Source organism: Parasteatoda tepidariorum, chromosome 3 (assembly GCF_982258835.1).
Source record: "Parasteatoda tepidariorum strain Cologne lab strain chromosome 3, Ptep-v5.0, whole genome shotgun sequence".
NCBI classification, from domain to species: domain Eukaryota; kingdom Metazoa; phylum Arthropoda; class Arachnida; order Araneae; family Theridiidae; genus Parasteatoda; species Parasteatoda tepidariorum.
Window position 1 is genome coordinate 93,474,616 of NC_141757.1, and position 19,521 is coordinate 93,494,136.

A 19,521-nucleotide genomic window follows, 5' to 3' on the forward strand; every position below is an offset into this window, starting at 1 on the left:
TTAGGCAAGAGAATTCAGTGGTGCAGTTGATTTGTTTCTCGATACTCTTGTGTAATTGTGGGTTTTGGTGATCGAATTTTCCTGAAAAAGTCAAGGTTCAAAGAATGAATTTACAGATGAGAACACATGAATGGGAAACATCAATTCAATCGGGTAAGTTTTCCTTTTAACTTTTTACGATGATAATTTGAGAAAATGAATGAATGAATGAAATGGGGGAGGGGGTAAGCAACTGCTATTGATAAAATGTTCCCAGCATTGTCAATTTTATAAAGGATAGAAGAAATGCTACATGCACGTTTTATTTAAAAATAATAATAAAATGAAGAGTTTGATTTGTCCAAAAATCTGTTAAATAAAATCATTATTAGTCATTTCTAAATCTTTGAATCTAAACCTAAAAGAATCAGGTGATAAAATGTTTTCATCTTTGTCAATTTTACAAAAATAAAATGAATGTAGCTCGCACATTTATTTAAAAATAATTACAAAGTGAGCTTGATTTGTTCGAAAATCTGTTGTTCCATTATCAATGAAACTGTTTAAATCATTATTAACCACTTCTAAATCGAATTCTTTCCTTTGATTATAAACCTAAAAGAATAAGGGGCTAAAATGTTCTTATCATTATCAATTTTATAGGAGATAAAAGGAATGTAGCATGCGCACTTATTTAAAAGTTATAATAAAATAACAAGTTTGATTTGTTTAAAAATATAAAATTCCATCATTAATGAAAATGTTAAAATCATAATTAAAAATTTCTAAAACTAATTATTGCTTCTTTAAATCTAAATCTAAAGGAATCAGGCTGTAAAATGTTCTCATCATTGTCAGTTTTATGAATAATAAAGGGATTGTAGCATGCACATTTATTTATATTAACGTAATAATAAAATAACGAATTTGATTTAGAATTTTTACTTTTGATTTCTGTTTTTAGTATAGTGAATAGAATAATTATCAATAAATTCATTATCAAAGAACTTGAAGAATAAAATATGAAGCTGTATAATCTTTATACGCAAATTTTTTATATCAACGCAAAATGTATACGCATTTTATGTAAATGCAAAATTTTAATTAACTCAAAAATTCATAGAAATTATCAAAAAATTCCAGTGAAGTTTAAAAATCTGCCTTTTAACTTAAAATAATAAAGCTGCTTTCTTTAGTATTCGCTATTTCTAGAGGTCAGTTTCACTGTGTTTTCTTCTTCTTCATATCTTGAGTTTTGGATTACACCAAATCAAGAGGATTAACATGATTCACAACTTTTTCTATTCTATGATTCAAAAATAAAATATAAACACGATAAAAATGCGTAAAAAGATAATATGTATGTAAAAATGAATGTCACTAGTTACAATGGATGGTGACATGCCAGTTACCCATCAGAAACCCAATTCCAAAACTGGTTTTTGTATTTTCATAATTTGGAAAGTTAGTAAGAACCGCAAAGTTCTAATCAGGTATTTATTACAAGCTTCTAGTATTTATATTTTAAGATTTTTCTCAAGCAAACTGGCTGCAATACCGGCACTTATTACTAAAAAATAACAATAGTTGCAAATATAAGGATGAAAATATCATAGTTTTAGTTAACAGTAATTTCATTTCACCTGAATTATTTTGTTATTCCTGTTACTAATTAAATAAATATCTCCCATTAGGCTTTTTGATTGATTTTTAAGATTGACTCAACTTTATTTTTATTTCGAAATTTTCAGTGACCTTTTATGATAGTATGTTGAATGGACCAGTATAGACCAAAAGTTCGTAAACGCGAATTTTCAAACTAATTTTTATTTAATTTATATTTATTTATTTATAAGAGCACTTTGATGTGTTCTTACACCATTTTCTAAATTAAAAAAATAGTTTAGATTAAATCCTATTTTTAATTAAATATCTTATTAAATTAAAATAAAAGTTCCTTTCTGGGTAAAAAATGTAGAAAAATGCAAAATTTCAATTATTTATTAAAATTTTAAAGAAATAATTCTTATCATAAGACACGTTAACGCAATATTTTCTTTGTATTTTGCCGTTTCGTGTTTACTAGCCTCATTATATTTTAACCATGTATTTAATGAAAAAATATTAAAAATTACAAAAATCTATTATCTTGTCAGTAATTAGGTTAATATGACTAATAATCAAGCGTTTTAAGATCAAGAACATGAGCACCTTTCAAACTTATGTGAAATCCACAAATTTTAATAGATTCTCATTGCCACATTTATTACACAATAAATCATTAGAGATGTATCTATGTGTTGGTATCTATGTGTATGCATCTGATGGCAAAGAGAATAAGAAGCCACAGTCTGAGAATGAAAAGTCACAAAGAAGTCACAACACATGGGAATTCATAAATTAAAATTAAAAAAAAGCTATATCAATAGAATAGGCAACTTTTAATTCGCACCTTAATTTTATGATATGAAAGATGTAGCTTATTTATAAATAATATATTTTACCAGTGTTGATCATGACTATTTAATGCTAAGAAGTAATAAAGAAACAAATTTTTTTTCTGGTAAAAAAAATAGCGAAAATTAAATTTGCTTTTTCTCGCTCCTTTTGCTTTTGAATTTTATTTCCCCAATCGTATCAAAAAATTGAAGGCCTAATTGAACAATGTCATGCCTGAAATGAAAGTGATACAGGCTTTTATTTTACTTATTTATTATTAAGTTAGATAGCAAAATGTTTATTTCATTAGAAAACTCAGTGGGGTTTTTCATTAACTCAATGACGTTTTTTAAGCACTGTATCATTAGTGAAATGCTTGTAACTTACCCAGTAGAAGTGACGTAGTTGATAAAAATAAATAAAAAATAAAATAAAATAAAAAATAAAAAATGTGTTATCAAAAAATCATGGTCATGTTATTCATTCACATCCTTTTGAGAATTTCAGGCGTGAGGAAATGAAAACAAAGTAGTTAAGGAGAGTAAGTTTTGCCTTTTGTTTTCTTTTGAAATCTATCTATCGCTCTTAACTCGTTTGACATGCGGCAAATATTCGTTGTCATTAGAACTATCTACAATACAAAAAAAATTATTTGTTTGTGTTTTCGTTTTCATTTGGTAAACTACATAGATATACTGTAAGTGAACATGCAATACTATATTAAAATAAACCAACAACTAACCAAAGGTGTACAGAAAATATTTCACTCTGTATTATAAATAATATATTAGCAAATTATGAAAATATAACTAATAAACCTTTTGCTGCTTTGATGTTAAGCGTCGTGAAATTTTAATTTTTTAAGTTACTGAAAGTAAGTTGCTTACATTTTCATAAAATTTTATTAAAAAGGGTTGAAACGTATTTACGTATTTAGAGGCGTATTGCAAAATGTCATAAAACTAAAAAAATCTAAACTTATATGAGATTCCAAGAGAGAATTATGTTTACAATTAACTGCATTTAATAAAGCATGTATTGAATGTTTGCAGATTAAATTAATTAACCCTTCTCTTCTAATATTTAAAAAATTGAAAAAAAAACTATTTTATAATCATACGTACGTAATCAATGGTAGCAGCTTTATAATTGAGAACTTGATAATTGATAATTTTTTTAAGAAATGAATGCTTATAAGTAGTTGATGTCGAAAAATCTTTGTCCTAAAAATCTTTGTTTCATTATTTAACTATCACCAATAGTATACCATACTCTAATGGATAATATTGCAAAATAAGTGATTGACCTTTATATATTGAAACCATCATGATAGTGAAGTTAATGAGATCGTATGAAAATTCTAATAGCTATGTATCAATTTGACAATATAGAATTAAAGTTAGTAAGCTAGAAACTACAATATCAGGATTAAGAGTATTCACGGACTTCGAATATTTTAAGTAATTTCTAAGCAAAAAGTTTAAGCAACACTGTTAGGAATTTCAGAAGCGGATTGAACTATAATATTTTTAAATTTGTTGGGACCTTAATATGGTGCTAAGTTAAACCATATCAAATCTTTAACACATTAACTATAAGTTAATCGAATACCTTTTTCGAAATTCGACTACTCCTTACCGGTTCAACATGAATAAAAACAAGAGTTAATTTAACACTTTATTGCGGTTGCAGCAAACTTTTTATTATGTTCAAGGTACCGGTAGTATGGTTCAAAATAGACCCGATTTCTTTTTTTTTTTTTTTTTTTTGGAGAGTACCTTTTTCTTCTTACGACTTAAGCAGAACAAAAGTCAATAATTCTGCCTATCATTACTATAAAAATTGTATAGAACAGTTCTTTATAAGTAAACTTTGAACAATAAGTTTTAGATTTGAACGAACGACATGTATTTAAACTATTCTATCAACGGTATCCTTGACAAAACTATAAATTACAAGATATTCGGAACAAAGCAGATAATAAAACTTGACAAATTCACGCATGTATCTTTTTTTTCTTCCTTTGAATATTATATTTCATCTTTTGTGCCCGAATAACTGCAGTTGTATAGATGTAAACTTTCATTCTTCTTTCATAAAATCATTTTTATGCTGAAAAACGGAGTAACTGATTATCTCATTTCCACACAAATAAAGATCGTCCGGTATTTTTCTCAACCTGTTATTATATAATGAAATGAGATATTTATTATATATTAATATATCCCAGTGCGCGTGAGTCACTTTCTTTTAATTAAATAATGTAGATTAAGATCTACTAGAAGTATGGAGGGGACAGTGCTTATTTTGAATGACGTCATTTCCTGAGAAATCTATCTCCCCCACCCATCAGAACAAATAATCATACATCACTGTAAATTGGTACTTTTTCTGAAAAGATAACCAGCAACGGGTGATAATATAGCCAGTTTGAAAGCTTTTCTTAAGGTAAATAATTTTATTAAGTATATTTTGTTAGCAATAAGTTAATTTAATTGAGTATTTCATTCTATACAACTTTATTAACAACTATAATTTTAATTAATTTTGTACTTGTATACTGATTGCTGTATCAGTGACATGCTGGATTAATATTAACCAAAATTGCTCATTTTGTTAATATTAATCCAGCCTTCGTGTTATCAGTCTAATTATAAATGTATTTATACTGAAATAGAGACAATATGAGAAGAATGAATGGAAAAAAAACCATCGTTTTAACGTTTCAACAGTTTAATGCACTATATATTATAGTAAAAACTGATATTGTATTTTAGTCGTGCTGCTGGCATATTCGTAATGGGCAAAACTTGAAACATAGATTTGTAAATCGATTGTGTTTGTTTGCTTTGAAAGATGTTATTTCAAAAAGGTATTTAAATGTAACTGAAGTTTTTATTTCTTTTCCCCAATTCCACTCGTTTTATCGAATAATTATACACTGAAAAAAACAACGATGTACTATCTCTCCCAATTTGATGTTGAACAACCCAAAAAATTGTGTGAAAGAACTTTTTTTTTAAAGTTAACACCCATCCGAGCTGTCATATACTTTTCAATGGGTGTAACTGAATCTTAACTCTTTTAAAGGTAAAAACTTTCACCAAGCTCATGCGTAGTTATACCATGCGTTCAATATTTTCGCTTTCAAAAACACCGATGTTGGCGCGCTAGGGATATCGTCAGTAGATTTTTTACATTCGAATGCAAGTTGGCGACAGTTTATCTTCAACGCATATACAGAATATTCAATGCATAAACATAAACAAAAGTTCGGTGTTAAAATATGTATGAATGGGTTTAGTTGTATAATAAGGATATTTATATTTTAAGTTACTATAAACTGTATTGAATAATTTCAAAATGAATAATTTTTATCTACTTCGGTTCCATTAAGTTAAGTTTGAATTTGTGTCAAAGTTCTTTTGGTGCGACACATATGTTTGATTTACAAACATATTTCATTTCAAGAATTAGGGTTTATGGGAATCCTATATAAATGGTTCGTACTTTATATTATCACGTAAAAATATTTATACCGATTCTTACGTGCACATTATTTTACTATAATTAAAAAAGTTTGTATTAGGGGAGAGTGGGGTCAATTGTAACAGGATACGATTGTAACAGTGCAAAAATTTCGAGTGTCAGGTTCTAGATTTGGTTCCTAGGTGGCGCACAAGGTGTATTTAATAAATCTACATGTACACCCCTGCTGGCAACCATTTTTATGTACTTTTGAAAGAGTTACATCACAAAAGATATTTTCACGCTACGTAAGTACTTTTTTTGGTATTAGAATATTATATTGTAACAAAGTAATTTTGTTTAAACAAATAAAAATTATTAGCCGAATATGTAAGTGGACACCTTAATTAGTATTTCAAAAAAAAGAAGATTAGTTTTGTTAATTAACTAGCATTGTTTTTAATAAATGAAGCTGAAATGGCGTCTTGGGGACGATTGTAACAATAAGTAAAGGGAGGATTGCAACAGCTGAAAATAAATAATCTTATGTTTACAAACCATTACTTAACTCTTTAAGAACCAACAATAGTTTCCTATATCATTTATATTATGCTGCATGTGCATTATTTTATTTCTCACCTTTCACAGCATAAATTAAAATTTTTAACCTCTTAAATTTAAAAGTTTAACCCTTTAGGTCTCTGCTCATTATTATTTTTACTCCTAAAATATCACTACTATTTTAATCAATAAAAAAATATATCACAACTATGATAATATGTATAATTAACTGTGTTTTAGTTGAATTTATGAACTGTTACAATTGACCCCGTAAGTGGGGACAATCGTAACAAGTGCACGACTGTCAGAAATTGTTAATAACTAATATAATAACATTTAAAATAAGGTATTTATTTTTTTTTCTAGTAGAGGATAACCTACTTTACTCGTCTGTCAATTAATACTAATAATATATTGGATTTTTTGTTAGTTAAAAATAGTTAAGTGAAAAATGCTACAATTGACCCCACTTTCCCCTACTGAATGCCACAAATGGTGGCAGCTACTTTTCACCAAGTAGTGTAAAAATAATTCTTGGTGTTTCTTTCGCCAGAAACTGCCCTTGGTTCTGCTCCACTTAGATGTAAATTACCGTTTTTGGTATTAAGATACACTAAAAGTGTTTAGAATGTAGTGCAATGCTCTTAAGTGTACAGTGCACGAAAGAAAAGGGAAAAAACCGGATCATTTAAAAAAACTTTTGGTCTAATGATCAGATCTTTACGTTCTAGGAATCAATCTTAATGATTTGAAGGCCTTAACCTAAATGATGCTAATTAATTAGAACAGATGATATTTAAAGTTACAAAATCAGACACAAAAAAGCAGATTTTCTCTGAATAAACGTACCTTTTTTCCTACTTGATTCGAATTTCAGTCTCCCGAAATGGGTAGAATCTGAAAAATATGGTCCTAATAGTTAAGTCAAGAGAGCGGTTCAAAATTTGTTAATTAATGTTAATTTTCTTTCTTTTTTCTTAGTATTTCGCCATATCTCGAGAACTTTCTAGGTGAATTGAAAAAATTTTGCACATAGTTATAAAATTCGTTTATGCAAAGGTAATTTCCATGCAAAATATAACTGTTAGTAAATATTTATTACTTTTTTTATCTGATAATAATCGAAAGAATTTTGAATTTAAAGGTACACAATTTTGAAGAATCATTTCGAAGAATGTATTTTTGCATGGAAAAATACAAAATTTGAGCAAAACCGTCGACTAGTTCCTGAGAAATCGAATTTTAGAATTTCATTATTGTCGTTGTTAATAAACTAAGCTTCATATAATTATTTGATGATAAACTTAACTTACGTTATCTTAAATACAATTTTACATCAAAATATTAAAGCAAAAATAATAAAAATAAGTTTTAATCATATAAAATTTTAAATTTTTGCATAATAAATTTTAATTTTTATGATTTTAGGGACATGAGAATCAACCAATAAGTGATTTCTTATATTTCGTTTACAATAAAAACACATAAACGTGTAATTTTTTCGAATAAAAATTTACTCATTTGAAATAATTAAATATTGATAATATAAATTAAAATAATGGTGATTGAAAGAAAAATATTGTAACATATAATTTTTTTTTTTGCAGTGTCAAAATGATGACGAAAATGACTGATTTTAGAATCAGACAATTGATGTTAGTTTTGATCTATTACATAATTTCATTGGCAGGTAAGTGCTTTAAATTTTTTTAATATTATCTTCATGAGCAAAAGATCTTCACGAGCAAATCGTGTTTTAGTATTTCTTTGCTATCTACTATGCGATCACTCATATAATCGACACACCAACCAACAAATCGATTCACATTTTTTCTGTCACCTAAATGATTCATTTTTAGATTTTTCTACGTTTAGAGATAAAAATGAAATACATATGTCTACTGATGTAAACTAATCCTATGTATATAGAATTGAAAATAGGAATATACGCGAGGAGTCACAAATTAGTTTTTATAAAATTTATTTTGATTTTTGTCGATGTCTCAGTCCCAAAATTGACGGATGATTTGAAAAATTAGCCAAAGAAAAAGGAGAAATTTACGCGTTTTGCTTAAGAAACTGGATCATTTTCTTTTTACTAAGTTTCAAATTTAGGAACAAATCTCGCGAAAAGATGGATTGTTAATTAAATACTATAAAACAATGTTTTCTACTGCAGGCTAGAACAATTAAATTGAATTATTTGCACATTCGCTTGATAAAATTAACGCACATGCGTAAATTTTGCTCACTTCGTAGTTGCTTTAAAATTATTTATTTATAATTTTTCTCAGTTAGCAGTGCCATCTGTAGTCAAACTTTATAACGAATTTCGAAAATTTGTAGGAGGAAATTCTTCTTTTCTATGTAAAACGCAGTAACTGTACTCATCCATCTCCGTTTGATTTTCTTCAATTGATTTTCTGTTTGTCGGTCGTTTTTAGAATACCCGAAAAAAGTTATCTTTTATTGACTTATTATCTTTTAAATAACCATGTTAGTTTACATTTTCAGTTTAACTTAATATAACAAAGCAGTAAATAAAAAATTACAAAAATAAATAAATAAATAAAGTATTTTATCATAATAATATAGATGGCTAGTGTGTGTATTGCTTTACAAGACTCAATGTTACTTCTTTTACAGCAAGTGAGAATGAAGGAACAAATTACCTATTACGTGAAAAGCGAAACATATTATGTTATCTTGGAGTAAATGAAGTTTTGAAGAGTGTAAGTAATGAGTATTTTCTTTTTGTTGGTTTCTAATTACATTTTTTAACTTCTTCACAATATACGATTTGAATTGTAGATCAGAGTAAATTGTCGTTCCATTTTTTTTCCAAGTGCTCACTTAGTAATGACATACAGTCAAAATGTTTTGCAAAATAAGCTTAAGACTCAGACATCAAATTTTTAAAGTGATCTTTTTTTCAAGTAACAAAATATATTACGAGTAACTTATAATTTTTATCTTAAGCGGAAAACTCGTAGGAAATTAAAAAAAAAAAGGAAGAAAAAAACACACATTTTTTTTACACTAAATATAATTTAAAAGTTTTCACAACTTGCAGAAATGAAAAAGATACTACGCATTATTGACAGGAAAATAAATTGGAATACTCATTCATGAATTGTGAAGACTGAATTGTGAAGGGTACAAGGGACGTTGAAATTCGAATAAAATGACTAAATTTTCAATTTTGAGATTTTACTTTATATTTGAAGTAGGAATCATAAGCTTTAAATTAAAAAAAAAAGAAAAATTAAAATCTGATCTTTTTTTCCCGAAATATAAGCTTTTTTTTAGTATGACCACACCCCTTTGCAGTTGCATTTGGCGTAAGTTTGCAAAAGAAGTGTTTATCTCCAAAAAAAAGATTAGAGCTTGGCGTTATTGCTGCAGTTGCAGAGTACAATTTAGGCTATGTTGAGACATAAAAATTAAAAAATCAACATAATTATCAGAGCTCTGTACCAGTTGCTGAAAGGAAAGATTGCAAGTCAAGTCAGAAAAAGCGTGCAAGTCAGAAAAAGCGAAAATCCTCTCAAAAATTCAAGGAAGAGAAAAATTCAAGAAAATATAAAAAAATATCATTAGAAAAGAAATCAGTTAAAAAAGAAGGGTTGACATATTCTGCAGGCGAATTTTGAACATTAAATTAAGTGTTAAGAGTAATATATTTGAAATATGTTTAAAAATGTGTTATCACATCTTTCTCGTTTTCTCTTTCAAGTATTGTAATAACATTGTTATTTTGGATTATTTTTCATTTGAATATTTTTAAATACTATATAATTTCTGATGAGGTTAATCATAAGTATTTTACACATATTTAACACATTAAAAATTTATTATTCAAGCAAAAAATAGTGTATTATTGTGTGCAAATTTTAAAACTGGCTTTTTCTCAAAATCAATATTCTGGTAAATTTTGTGTTTTCGAAATGCTCCATACATTTTAATTTTTATCTGTTTTTAATTATATTTCATCAAATTGCTCGTTATACATGTCTAAATGAAAGTTGCGATGCATTATAGGTTTAACTCGAGTAAAAAAAATTATTTAGTCACAAATGAAAATTCTTATGTAACTATTTTAGTTAAAATTATGTGTTTTTTAATATTTCATTATTGTTTTAAAATTAAATTTGTTTAAACGTTATGAATTATCGCAACTTTTGTTTAGAAATATAATAAAAATCTTGTAACAAAAAATTAACTTCCTACTTTGCTTTTCCGAACAAATGGAGCATTTCAAATATTTCCTTTTTTAGGTATTTTAAAAAAATTAAAATTTAATTTATTTTTCAACTAATTGAACAATCATCACCAAACTTCATGCTTAGTCTGTTTAAGATGCAACAACTAAATGCTGTAAAGTTTAAAATTGTAGCTCAAAAATTGAAAAAATTTTTTTAAATATATATATATATATATATATATATATATATATATATATATATATATATATATATATATATATATATATATATATATATATATATATATATATATATATATACACAGAAATTATTATTTACATCATTAACTTTTGCGGAGGGTCAGGTAATACCTTCAAAATAAATTGGTACACATTCATTTTTATTTTCATAAAATTAATATTTTTAAGTATTTTGTAAAGAAAAAATTCTTAAGATGCTTTGTCAGATGGTTTGGTATGACATTGTTCACTTTTTGTCTCAGATACAAAATTTAATTTTATTAATTTATGGATCCCTTAATTTTGTCACAAAGTAAAAAATGATTTCAATTTTTTTTAATGGGGCTCATACGTCATGATTCAAAGTTGGTGACATCGATAATTTATTTATCTTTAATTTTCACAAATTGATTACCATTTACTTTATGAAATATTACTAATTTTATTAATATTACCTTATTGTAATATCTTTAAAAAAAATATCATACATAAATCTTAGTGAGACAAAGTTTTGCTTAATAACTGAGGCAAATAAGCTTTAAATCCGGATAATACTTAAGGGCGGGTTTTTTTTATATTTAATTTCAATTCTATTAGTGCAAAATAGGTTTAAAAAAATTTATCTAAGTTAGAAAGACTCAACTGGCTTATTTCATGATTTCCTTCATCTAAAAAGATGAATATATACGTTTAACTTTTAATAAACAATAAAATATAAACTTCTTTAAAAATCCGATCATTCCTTTAAAAATAATAATAATAATAAAAACTTGATAAAAAAATAACAGAAATTGTTTTCAAAAATCGTTCAGTTAAATTTATAATTTAACTTAAATATGATTTAATTTTTTTTTCTTACTTGCAGACGATTTTTTTAGCCAGAATTTTTTTTTCTTCCATTTACTCATTTTTCTTCATGAAATAGAAAAATGTTTATTTTAGATCTGTCTTAATAAAATTTAGATCACTAATTCACAATTTATAAAGCGGCTGTTGCAAGTAACTGGGCCACAGTATAATTTTTGCTTCTTTGCATTTAAACCGAAAATGCCTTATACTATTTTGTATATTTATATTAAATTTTGTGAAATCAGAACGGAAACACTAAACATTATCAGAAAAATTTGTTGTATTACTTGAAAAGGTTGGAAAATTCATATATAATTTAGGCTGGAAAATTATTAGGAAAGAAAGAAAAGAAAATTGTAGAATTCTGAACTTATTAGATTTTTTTTTATTTTTAAAAAGAGTATCTTGCACTTGTATTAACAAAAATAATAGTTGCATGCAATTTAATTGATTAATAAATATTGAAACTGAAGTTTTCATCCTGAATCAACCGAACGCTTGGAAGGTCCTAAAAGAAATAGCTTAAAAAATTATCTTGAAAAATGTGTTACTGTTAACATAAGATGAATCATTAGAAATGTTCATAAAAAGCGATGCTAGACATTTATTTGTTTAAAGTTTGTTACTTTCATTGTCAAACTAAAAACAACAGTAAGAAAAGACGTCAGCGCAGCTATTTTATTTCTCTCGAATTATTAAATTAAGTCTAAATGAATATATTTTTTCTATTGTTTGTTTAATTTAATTTAACATTAATTTTTGTTTGTTTAATTTAATTTCTTACTTTTATGAGTTTTGAAACGGAGAGAGAAAAAAAAAAGTCCACTAATTTATAAACTTATTATCTTCTTATAGTATTACTCATTTATAAAGTTCTGTTTCAAATTTTATAAACTAACAAAAAGTTTATCGAGCTACAAAATTGGGGGGGGGGGATGAGGGAAATTACCATCTGCTAGTTTCGCTAATCAACCTCCAAACAGCTCTTTTACAAGGAAAACAATTAATTAGCAAATGAGCAAACGGAACTATTAGCTTAGCAAATGAGTGCAGAGATCACAATGAAAAAGGTAGCAGAAACGCAGACATTCATGCTTATAGAGACAAAAAAAAAAAAAAAAAAAAAAAATCGGAATTCAAGAGTTAACATACTTTCAGTTAACTTTAACTAAATTTTTTGATAATTAACAGTTACTATGCGATTCATTGGAGGACTTACATAAAAATGACCCATGAAATGAATTGCGGAAACGCAGATTGCCATGTAAGTTAAGATCGAAAAAAGCGCCCTATCCTCAAGTCAAAATAAGAATTTATTGAAACGCATCTAAATTGAGTTTAGAAAAAACTTCCAGTGAACTAAAATAGAATTTTTCGTAAAATAATAGATTCATTGTAGGACCTAAACAGAAACGCAGATTGCCATATTAATTGAAACTAAAAAATCTCCACTCAAACTGAAATCGGAATTTTATATCAACAGGTGCTGTATGATTCATTGGAGGATTTGCACAAAAATGATCCCATAAAGCTCGGAAACTCAAGCAGCAATAAATTGGAAGATGGTGTTTTGCAAGGATTATCCACCCTTACCAACGTTTCAGATTTAAACGTCGAATGTGAAGATGATTCACTTGTCTTTTCTACTATACTTGGAATGAAAGATGCTGTTGTTCATTTTAAATGGCATCGAAAATTCCTAGTGAATTTAGAGGGGACCGTTTGGAGCAGAGCGGATGAGGTTAACTTTGATGTCCAGGTTAGACTGAATATAACAGAGGCCATCAGGTTTGATGTTGATCGAGTTTTAGTTACTAAACTGGAAGGTTTTCGCTTTGGTTTTAGTGGTCTAGGACCACTTAACCCACTGGTAAAGGGCTTTGTAAAAATAATGCAGAAAATTTGGTCGACCAAAATTACAAAAGTCATACAGAAACTCTTGAAGAAAGCATTGGAGAAGCAACTCAGTAAATTAACGTTTTCTTTTTAAGCGCATAGTTCATTGGTGGCTTTGTGATTTTGAGACAGATAGGTCTTCACAGACTTCAATTTTTAAGTTTATTCTGTTACAGACAATTGATAGACTTTATGAACGGGTATAAATTATTGGACGTGGAATCCAAAACACAAAGACACTCATTATAAATAAAATCGGTGGTAAACTTCATAAAGACAAAAACAAAGCTTGAAAAATACTAGTCTTATGAAAGACTTAGTTTCATCTTAAATATTCAGCTTTGTATGAAAGAGTTTGTAAAAAAATTACCAGGAGAATAATTTCTTCCTTTTTATAATAATTTCTTATAACAATAAAATTCTTAATTCTTCACCAAATAAAAAATTAATGAAAAAAATTATCAGAATAAAAGAAAAAGATCAAAACGTTTTCTTTTTTGTGATGTAACTTCTCATATAATATAATAATATATAAGAATAAATTAGTTACCAAATTGTACTTTAAACGGAATTTTGAAAATAACTCTGTTTTAATCAATTATTGTTAAATAACATAATAAATATATAATACTTCTAAATTCAATTTTAAAAAAAAACTGAATGCAAAACATCTCTTAAAATTGGGTAAAAAATGAAATAAGTATTTTTGTTTGAAGTATCCGTAAAAGATTACCTTAATTTAATGATGGTTTTGTTATTTTTTCTGATTAACATCGTAGATATATTTCAACTTGGTTACAAACATGTTGTTTCAATATATGTTTTTTTAAAAATTTTTTATAACTTTTCTTCACACATCATGGTGTATTAGGGGAAAAAAAACCCAATGAAATATAACTTAATATAATTCTTCGCAAGAAAATCAAATCTAAATCTGAGTTCTTAGACAAATGTCATTCTATTTTGAAAATTGAAGTTATTTTTTAAAAACTTTAATTGAGACTGGTCCATTATCATTGAAACGGCAACGGCATGACTAAGGCATTGTAGCCTATTTACATACTAGACATGCCGGTACCCATCAATCTGAAACTGGGTGAGCTTTAAGCTGCCCACTGGGGATTGAACTCCAGTTCTTCACAATGGCATTTCCATGACTTAATCACTAGGCCATTCCAAGATCTGACGACAAGAACTGAATGAAGAAATGCTCTAGAAAAGGCCAAGGCCCACCCTAGGTTATCATTTTAATGATGGTGCTGATTTCTTTGAATTGAATTGAAGATATGGTTTATTGACACAAGATCCAAAAAGGACATGCTGCATCAAACACACGGTTCTATGATGATTTAAAAACAAAACTCTCTAGTAATATTCATATGGTTCAAAAGAAAAATCAAGAAAAGACACATGGCTATTAAAATATATTTCTTTAATGAGGAATATTTCCAATATTACAAAGATTTCACTGTAACCCGAAAATATTCAAAGGACACTTAAATGATGTACAATTCTAAACAGCAATTGAAAACAAAATTTTTTTTCGAAAAAATGGTCTCTTAAGCACAGTTGAAGTGCAATACACACAGTTCAAGAGAATAGTGCAAATAATATATCACGGTTTTCTATAGATGAGTGTAATGATCTTACTTTGAAATGGAATGTGGAAGCACTACTCATCAACTCAGTCTGGACGGTATAGGAAACACAGCTGCCATTTTTTCAAGCATTTGTTTTTAAATTAACCATAGAATTGATAGAAGTCATAATTAAGTTGCAGATGTAGAAAATTTTAATAAAATTAGATTGTTTCTCTTTTAAGCCTTATTTTCAAAGAAGTTGTTAAAATGTTTTAATAAATATTATTATTATTATTTTTTGTTGTACAGAAGTAGACTTAAAAATTCTGATAATAACCATTATAGATTTATGAAAAATTTTATGAATTTGAAATTTTAGCTTTTAAGCTTTAAAATGTAATTAATTGAACTTTTGGGAAAAAACAATTCTAAGATTTTCTTTTTAAAATTAAAAAAAAAATATGCAATTTATTTTGAAAATTTTATACTTAGTTTAATATAATAAACTATAGTTAAATGTTAGTGAAAAGTTTTTAAATTTTTTCTGTACTAAATCATGAATAAGAATTTTTTAGCAACTTTTAAGTAAAACATCCGCACACAGTTATTTGTTTAAAATATGTAAAATGTAACTAATACTTAAATGCTCTCTAAAATTAATACTTGGAATGTCCAAAAAATTTTAAAAGTTATTTAGCAATCAGAGAAGCTTGATGTCTAGCAGTGATAAAAATAGGGCTTTGATATTATGAAGTTTATGGAATCAAAGTATTAGAAATTGTGCAAGTATATTTTTAATAATAAATGGCACAAATTTACTGATTAACATCTTTTCAAAATCCAACCAATAAGTTATCTTCAAATTTATCAATCACAAATAATATTTTTGAAAAAAATAAAATTATTTAAACGTATCACAGGAAATAAAAACTCATATGTATTTTAACACAAGAAAAAAAAAACTAAACATTTGAAGTAAGGAGACATTAATTTAGGTAATCAAATTTAAATTACATTTTAAACAAATTAATATATATATGCAAATATTCAATAAATTTAGGCATTTGTCTGAAAAGTGTTAACAGAAATATATTTTGCAAACATTGATTTTCAAAATTGTATGAAAAACACTGCATTAATGTCTCCTTTACATAACAAACAACGCACAAAACAAGTAAATACAAAACCCACAAAACAGAACTGATGAAAATGATTTTGATTGGAATTTTTTTGAAAAATAGATAACTGGTGAAAGACTAAGAACTAATTAGTCCAGATCTACTGGAAAGCGTAAAAATATAATTGATTTTAACTGGCCTCCCTATGCATAAATAATTTAACATAAGAAATCTATAATAAAATATATATTCAAGAATATTTAAATGCCATATATGTACGATGTATTTAAAGATTAAAAAAAAAAACAAATTTTGTAATCTAAAATTAATAAAGTTTATTGAGAACTAAATTTGATATATGCTCTAATTCATCATGGATAAGTATTCAAACAAGTGAATATATTAAAGTCCTAATTTATCTACCTCAAAAAAATTAATACAACAAAATTTCTTTCATTTTAAAAATACCTAAGTGCTAGTTAACACGTATGTACACAAAGCCCAGATACTAATTCAAAGCTGAACAACTGGGATAAAAAAGAATGCATCTATCAGTGAGCAAAAATCTCCTAAAAAATCAGGAAATTATCGAGTCTCCTGCCAACTGGTAATGCATTCTGTAGATAAGTTATGTACATATTCTATAAAAAATAGTACACAACATCGCCAAGGAATGTCAAATGTTCATAATAAAGTCAAAATGGAATGGATTGTAAGGAATATTTACATAACAAACAAAATTAGACATTTCAATCATTCCTATAAATTGCTATTCAGACACACACATATTCTCTTCCAGAAGAGTTGAGTTGTATTTTACTTGCATCAAATTATAACATATGTCAACATTCTGATTTGTCCTCAACGACTAGTCCGACTGTGTCCTTGTCTGTATCTGCGGTCATTGGATCCAAAGCACTTTTTCTAAGTTGCAACACCGCAGGTGATGACGATTTAGACTTGTCTACTTTGGAATCGGTGGGTACTTCGTAATGAGGGCCTTTGTCATTAACTGTTCCAATGACATCGTACATGGGATTGGCAAAATCGGTGGGTTTGTCAAAGTCCCCAAGATTGAAGTGAGTGTCAAGAGGTTCCTGAAAAATTTAATGAGAGTTATGTATGAAAATATATCTTAAAGCATCTCTTGTTTAATAATATTGTAGACAATAATACTAAAATTCTGAAACAATAATACAACTTTGTTCTATTAGTTTCAATACTTTAATTTGTGAAATCTATAAGATCATTATAAAAGTATGGGATGATAAAGAAGTTTATAAGCCAAACTTAATATTCAATATTCAAAAAAAAAAAATTATTTTTTGAAACTAATTATTTTACTAATTTTAATAAATAAGCTTTACAAAATATATTAACATTCTAATTTTATAACTTTTGCTAGAGCCCGTCAAAATACTTAACATGAGAAATTAAAATCGAAAAATTAAAACGAACTTTACACGAAACTAAGCTTTATCTAAGCAATTTATTTAAAATTTTCACTTGTAGTATTAATGAAAAATTTGGCTAAGACTTTTAAATTATTAATTATTTTTTCACACTTTATTTATTTATTTAATTTTTATTTTTGTACTTTATATTTTTTACTAAAGGGGTGTAAATTTGTAAGCAATCAAGACTTGATAAAAATTTTCCACTGTTTTGCTTGCTAAATTAGGCTATATTTTTTTAAAACAAAGAACTACAGGATAAATTTTAAATCAAACATACTGCGAATAACTTCTCAAAAATTCATTCACACAATGTAATAATTACTTTATTTAAAAAGTAAAGGACTATTTTACAACTTCTACTAAAAAAAATGAGGCGTGATGGCTCAGTGGTTAAGGCATTCAACTGCCATAGTGAAGGACTGGGGTTTGATACCCAGTGAAGGATTAAAATTCACCCATCTAAACATTGATGGGTACCACCTTGTTTGGGAGAGGCGAGGGCACAGTGCTAACCATAATTCTGAGATTAGACATGAAATTGTAGAGCTTTAACCTCCATGACTCTCTGGCTGTTGCGGAAATGCTTCAGTTTTTACACAAAAAACAAATCAAAATATCTCAACAAAAGAAAAAGACAGAAAATTTTGAAGAACCTTAACGAATAACAAATTTTTCTTTTCCAATTTTAATTTCAATCAGGGTAAAACAAAGAAAACAATAAATCGATTGAACAATTACCTCAATAGTTGTTTCAGAAGGTCCATTTTGAGCCATGAATGTTGGCGAGAATTCAACATTAGTGCCACTTCTAAATGATACACTTTGATTACTTCCACCAAATCCATGAGGTTTCCTGTAATATTGATGTTCCCAGTTAATACACAGGTAATAAAACAGAAATTTGCAATATTTAATCTTCTCAAAAATTGTAAGAAAGTAAAAGCAACAAAATAATATCTTACAGGTTCCGTTTCTTAAATATGTAAAACACAACCAGGCCTCCAACAAGAACAAGCAGTATAGTTAAAATTGGAATCACGATAGCAGCGACACCTGTAAAAATTTAAGAACAAATTTTACAAATATTTTTTTTTTTATCACTTATTCTTAAAACTAAGTTAAACAAAATATCAGTTGATTACTCAAATCAGATATTCCTTATAACATATTTAAATATATGTCTTATAATTATTATATATTTCTTATAACATACATATTATATGAATACACAAAAAATAGTTGGAATACAACAAAGATTAATAAAATATTTTCCATAAAACAATACTCAGATATAATTTTATAGTTTAAAGACATCTATTAAATAATATAATACATCTCTTTAACCATTTTTAGGTTATATTGTTTATCAGATCATTTCCTAACTCAAACATTATTATTATCCAAAAATTTTAAAACTAAGTTGCAATTGAAGTTTAAAAACTAACCAGAATTAAAAATATTTCTCAACTTCATAATAATATTTAATTATTAAAAAAAGAAGTTCTTTAAAATGATACAATTTTAAAAGATTAGGATAAGAAAAAGATTATGTAATAAATGTTGGTGCATAACAAAATCAACTAAAACTTCACCAATATTTAAGACAATTAATTTTTTAACAAGATTCCATCAAATCAATATTTTTTCAAAATTTTTCTCTGACATTTTTCATTTACATTTTAAACATTTATAATTGAAATTTAAATAAAAAATAGTCCCTTAAATTTTTT

General features: G+C 26.7%; 2 protein-coding genes across 5 annotated transcripts in view; one reads left to right on the plus strand and one right to left on the minus strand.

Annotated features, from left to right (window-relative positions):
• LOC107441036 (uncharacterized) lies at positions 1 to 15,457 on the plus strand. 3 transcript variants are annotated; one of them, XM_016054175.3, is made up of 5 exons: positions 2,905 to 2,959; positions 4,686 to 4,866; positions 8,055 to 8,137; positions 9,094 to 9,179; positions 13,224 to 15,457. In XM_016054175.3, the coding sequence occupies exons 3-5, from the start codon at positions 8,062 to 8,064 to the stop codon at positions 13,728 to 13,730; spliced, it is 669 nt and encodes a 222-aa protein (XP_015909661.1). In that variant the 5' UTR covers positions 2,905 to 2,959; positions 4,686 to 4,866; positions 8,055 to 8,061; the 3' UTR covers positions 13,731 to 15,457. The 3 variants fall into 3 exon arrangements, with proteins under 3 accessions (XP_015909654.1, XP_015909670.1, XP_015909661.1); XM_016054168.4 differs by lacking the exons at positions 2,905 to 2,959; positions 4,686 to 4,866 and adding an exon at positions 1 to 153; XM_016054184.4 differs by lacking the exon at positions 4,686 to 4,866 and having other exon boundaries at positions 2,894 to 2,959.
• Positions 15,050 to 19,521, minus strand: part of mgl (low-density lipoprotein receptor-related protein megalin) — a 119,403-nt gene continuing 114,931 nt past the window's right edge. For both annotated transcript variants that reach the window (XM_016054231.4, XM_043039085.3), the window contains 3 exons: positions 18,754 to 18,844; positions 18,530 to 18,644; positions 15,050 to 17,431 (listed from right to left, as the gene is read on the minus strand). In XM_016054231.4, coding sequence (XP_015909717.2) covers positions 17,177 to 17,431; positions 18,530 to 18,644; positions 18,754 to 18,844 — 461 coding nt within the window. In that variant the 3' untranslated portion in view covers positions 15,050 to 17,176. The remainder of the gene's footprint in view (positions 17,432 to 18,529; positions 18,645 to 18,753; positions 18,845 to 19,521) is intronic.